We start from the raw sequence: 5,184 nt of genomic DNA, 5'->3' as shown, positions 1-5,184 counted from the left end.
GGGGCCCCCTCAGTTTGGATCCTGACCAGTCTTTGTTCAGGGGCCCCTTCATTTTGGATCCTGACCAGTCAGTGGTTTCACTCGTTCAGGTTGGGGTACTCATCGGTGTATCGTTGGTTCTTAACAGTCTGGTTTACTCCTTCATGTTTCCTCCCGAGCATGTTGTTCCGAGCATGTTGTTAGAAGCTTCTGCCACGTCAGCTTTTTGTTTTTATTTTAAAATAAATACATTTTGGGTTTTGAGCTCCTCGTGTTGCGTTTGCATTGTGGGTTCCTGCGTTCTGCCCAGTCTATAAACACGAGCCCATTTCATGTTCTGTTCCATTAATAACCAGAGGAAACCATTTTCTGGGCTTTGCAGATTTGAATGGGTGTGTTTTTGATAGAAGCTGCTAATGAACAACCCTCTTTCACACATTTTCCATTAACTGCAAGGTTTTTATTCTGTTCTGACTGAATAAAAAAATCATTCCGCCAACAAATAATTCTTGTTGGAAATATCTGCTGCTTTTGCAGTGGTTTGACCAAGAGAGCCTGTTTCTCCCCATTCTACCTTAAATCCTAAAACTAAAAACTACAGCTGATTTTTATCTATAAAACATGAAACTTTGTGCAACAAAATATGTTTTGATTACATTAATTAATTATTAATATCTAATTAAAATATGATTTACAGCACAACACAATGTGTTTAGATAGAAAAAAGTCTCAGTTGGGAAAACTTGTAGATTTTGTTCTTAGTTTCAAGTTTTCTGTTGAGATATTTGTGCTAAACATCAAAATCATCATCATCATCAACATGCAAAAGCTGTGATGAATATCATAAAACAAGCATTTAATCATAACTTTACATATTTAGCAAACTTGATCACCTGGTCCATTGCCTCAGGATTCTGTCTATTTACAGATGATGTGGTCCAGCTGGCGTCATCGTGCCATGATCTCCAGCTCTCACCGGAGTGGTTCACAGCTGAGATGAGGATCAGAACCTCCAAATCTGAGCTCATGGTCTTCAGTCAGAAGAGAATAGATTGTTCTCTCCAGGTTGGGCGAGAGGTTCTGCCTCAAATGGCTGAGTTCAAGTATCTCAGTGTTTTGTTCCAGAGTGACAGAAGAATGAAAATGAGATCAGCTGACAGATCGGTGCAGCTTCTGCAGTATTGTGGACTCTGTGCCGGTCCATTTTGGTGAAGAAGGAGCTGAGCTGTGAGGCAAAGCTCTCAGTTTACCGGGTGGTCTACGTTCCTACCCTCACCGATGGTCATGAACTCTGGACAGAGACTGAAAGAACAAGATCTTGGATGCAAACAGTCCAAATGAGTTTTCTTGGAAGGTAGCTCTTAGCTACTTAGACACCCCCTTAGGGAGGTGTTCCAGGCATGTCCACCTGGGAGGAGTCTCAGAGAAAGATGTGACTGTGGATCTCAGGAGACACCATCATTACAGCTACCCTTCACCACATCCAGCTGCCCTGTGTCACCAGCACACTCCTTCAAGATTCTTGGAACCACCAAGACATGAGGTGGGAGAGCAACACCTCCATGCTCAAGAAGGCCCAGCAGTGGATGCACTTCATGTGTCCGCTGAGGAGGTCTGGACTGGCACAGGAGCAGCTGAACCAGTTTTACACAGCCATCAGGCCAGTGCTCCTCCATCACAGTGTGGCTCCAAACCACCAAAGGACTGAGATACAGAAACAATCACCGGAGCTCCCCCGTCCATCCAGGACTTGTTTGCCTCAAGACCCAGGAAAACCAACTTCTGAGTCCTCACACCCAGGACTCTGTCTAATCTCCTCCCAGTTGCCAGGAGGTGCAGAAGTCTGCAGACCAGAACCAGACACTAAAAGAACATGTTCACCCACAAGCATTCTGAACACACAGTTTGTGTACCAAGCATACTGTAAATATATATTCTGTACAAGTACTAGATTGTTTTGTATTCTTTAGTACTGTGCCTGAGAGACGGCACCAGCTGGAGACAAACTCCCCGAGTGTTAATGACGTGGTGCACATTTACACAGTTATGGTGATGACAGGCGGTTTTATTTCATAATTAAATTGATTAGATTTAATTCTTGACATTATACAGACACCATCTCTAGTTTTCTACCAGAGTCTACATTTAATTTATTGATCTGAATGTACCTTTATGGTTTTAATCTGTGGTAGTTGCTTATAAAAGTTTATTTCAAATAGTTTTTTTTTTACTTTTATTTTAAATGTGTTGAAGAAATGGTGTATTTCCAAAAGAGCACAAAACTAAAAGGTCTGTAAATTTTCTATTAAGACTAATAAATCCAAGTTTCTACTTTCTAAACTAAACCGAGGTGCTGCACTTTAAGACACGAGACGTCGTCTGGAAAAAAACCTTCTTGAGTTCAGAGGCATCAGTCAGATCTACTGACGTCAGGATGAAACGGGACGTAGGACTGAAGATGAGGAACGGTTCCTCTTTAATGTTGAAGAGTCACGTCTGCTGGTTAATATCGATGGAAAAGTGCTGCTGACAGCCCCGACTCAAACACACCAAAACCACGAGATAACAAAAGAAACTGATCTTTACCTTCAGCCAGAAGAAAAAATGAAATAAAACCTGCTTGATTGTTGTTTCCTGTCAGGGAAGGCAGGAAATTTACTGTCTGAGCCGTTGCATCCCCGTTGTGTTGTGGTCAGTCTGAACCACTGCCAACTGGTTAAAAGTTTACATTTGGCCGCATCTTTTTTCATCTGTTGTTAATAAAGAAGTCGGGGACGAATGCGTCGATGATCAATGTTCAGGAAAATAAAACAGATTTATCAAAAAAGATTTATCATGTCAAATTTGTTTGTGGAGTGATTTTACCCAGAATGCCACACTCTTTAGGATAAATAATACTTCTACTCTGTGTGGCTCAGGAATACAGAGTTAAACATACTCTGGACACGCCCACTGGACACGCCCACTGGACACGCCCACTGGACACGCCCACTCTTGTTTTAATCAAACAACAGATTTGGAGTTCAAACATTTTTTTCTTGACAAAACCGCATCATTCATATTCAGCTCATATTCAGCTCATAGATCTGAACGGACTGCAGCACACTGAGCCAAGCCGTGCACGGACTCACTGAGGTTGTGCGCAGTCCTGCATGTTGCACATCCTGCGGATGGGTTTGGGCTTCCTGTTGGCGTCGCAGAATCCCCGGTGAACCATCTTGGTGTCTCCTTTCTTTCGACAGCCGTACTTGGTGTACTGGAACCCTGAGGAAGAGGAGAAACGTTCGGAGCTAAAAGCACTAAATATTCACTCTGCTTGGGTTCAGATTGGTTCAAATGCTACATTAAACTGGTTTCAAACCAGTTGAAATCCTCAGACCGCTGCAGAGACTGGATCGTCAGACCCGTGCACGTTGGGACTGATGAGTCTTATAAAGAATACTAATAAATGTGTTTTCTTCACCCATTTAAAAAGAAAAACTTGTTTTTAGTTTGTGACCGTTTCAAGTGGAACACAAACACGTCCTGCTGTGACCACCGGAGGACGTCATCGTCTGGAGTGAGAGCGGAGACAAATATCTACACTTTAAGTACTGCAGTACCTCCGGAGCAGGGCCTGGAACATGGGGACCAGTTCTTCAGGGCCCATTCGTAAGTTTCCTCCTGGATCACGTTGTTGTTGTTCACCGGTACCGAGTCCTCGTGGATGATGTACTTATATGTTAAAGTAGAACGGGTCTCGTTGTCTTTGGGTATAATCTGAAGAGATTAAAACACAAACAGTCCATTGAGTTCATGATGTGCCAAAGTGGAGGCATCAACTGGGACAAAACAAACTATCTGTTTATGAAATATGTTTCGATACGACTGACCACAGTATTTTATCACAAAGGCTTGAACGTGATACTGGGATCACAGGAACGGCTCTAAAATGGTTTAAATCATATTTTTCTGATAGATTACAGTTTTTTGAGAGAACTAGTAAAACCTCCTGGATGACAGCGAAACGTCTTCAGGTTCAGAACAGAAGTGCTGTCGTTTTATAATTTTTAGACTAACCACCGGAGTGAAAAGCAAATAACTTGTGCTGAACGTGAACTGATAAATATATTATATGTAATATAAATAATATATAATTTACTCCACAAACACTTTTTTTTTTATTCCTATATTTTACCAGGAAGAAATCCATTGAGATCATCAATCTCTTTTACAAGGATGTCCTGGACAAGACTTCAACACAATCAGATTTAATTAAATTAATTAATGTTATTTATTTGTTCCACTAACGTATAAAAAAGAAAAACTGGTGGAGCTTTTAGCTGATGATCCTTTAAAAGAACCACTCGAGGAACCGGAGCGGTTCTAATGAAAAAAACGTGTTTGGACTCTGGTTCAGACTCTGGCTCTGAGTCCAGGCAGAAAAAAAAGACCAGATTATTTTAAACTCGTTTTCTGAACAAAAGCTCAGAATGGTTTGGATTATTTTGATGTGAATCAGACTTCTGGTGTTTTGGCTCAGTTCTGTGACGCATTTAATCTGAGATGACTTCCTGTTTCTGCTCCAAAGTTCCTGCTCGAAACAAACGTCTCCAGCTCCAGTGGATGAAAGAAAACTGCATTAAATGGAGCCAAGCTAATGTTCATGTTTTCATTTGAAAAATGTTCAGTAAAGGTCAGTAAAGGATGAACAAATCTGATCTTACCACAAATGTTAGAGACTACAAGTTCATCCCTAAACTATTGAGTTCCTCTCTAAACTCTTGAGTTCCTCTCTAAACTCTTGAGTTCATCTCTAAACTCTGAATTCATCTCTAAAGTCTGAATTCATCTCTAAACTCTTGAGTTCCTCTCGAAACTCTTGAATTCATCTCTAAACTCTTGAGTTCCTCTCTAAACTCTGAATTCATCTCTAAACTCTGAATTCATCTCTAAACTCTGAGTTCCTCTCTAAACTCTGAATTCATCTCTAAAGTCTGAATTCATCTCTAAACTCTTGAGTTCATCTCTAAACTCTGAGTTCCTCTCTAAACTCGGAATTCATCTCTAAACTCTTGAGTTCATCTCTAAACTCTGAATTCATCTCTAAACTCTGAGTTCCTCTCTAAACTCTGAATTGATCTCTAAACTCTTGAGTTCCTCTCTAAAATCTGAATTGATCTCTAAACTCTTGAGTTCCTCTCTAAACTCTGAATTCATCTCTAA

The 5,184-nt window shown here is 40.8% G+C and overlaps 1 protein-coding gene across 1 annotated transcript in view; it reads right to left on the bottom strand.

The window, feature by feature from the left end:
* The window catches only part of LOC119412996 (A disintegrin and metalloproteinase with thrombospondin motifs 3), a 26,965-nt gene that overhangs the window by 15,808 nt on the left and 5,973 nt on the right, over positions 1-5,184 (bottom strand). The window contains exons 3-4 of the mRNA XM_037680008.1: positions 3,582-3,738; positions 3,111-3,243 (exon numbers count right to left, since the gene is read on the bottom strand). Of these exons, the coding sequence (XP_037535936.1) occupies positions 3,111-3,243; positions 3,582-3,738 (290 nt within the window). The remainder of the gene's footprint in view (positions 1-3,110; positions 3,244-3,581; positions 3,739-5,184) is intronic.

This window comes from Nematolebias whitei, chromosome 8 (assembly GCF_014905685.2).
Source record: "Nematolebias whitei isolate Nwh7 chromosome 8, NemWhi1, whole genome shotgun sequence".
Classification (NCBI taxonomy): domain Eukaryota; kingdom Metazoa; phylum Chordata; class Actinopteri; order Cyprinodontiformes; family Rivulidae; genus Nematolebias; species Nematolebias whitei.
Note: the sequence above shows the minus strand (reverse complement) of the source record. Positions and strands in the feature narration are given on the sequence as shown.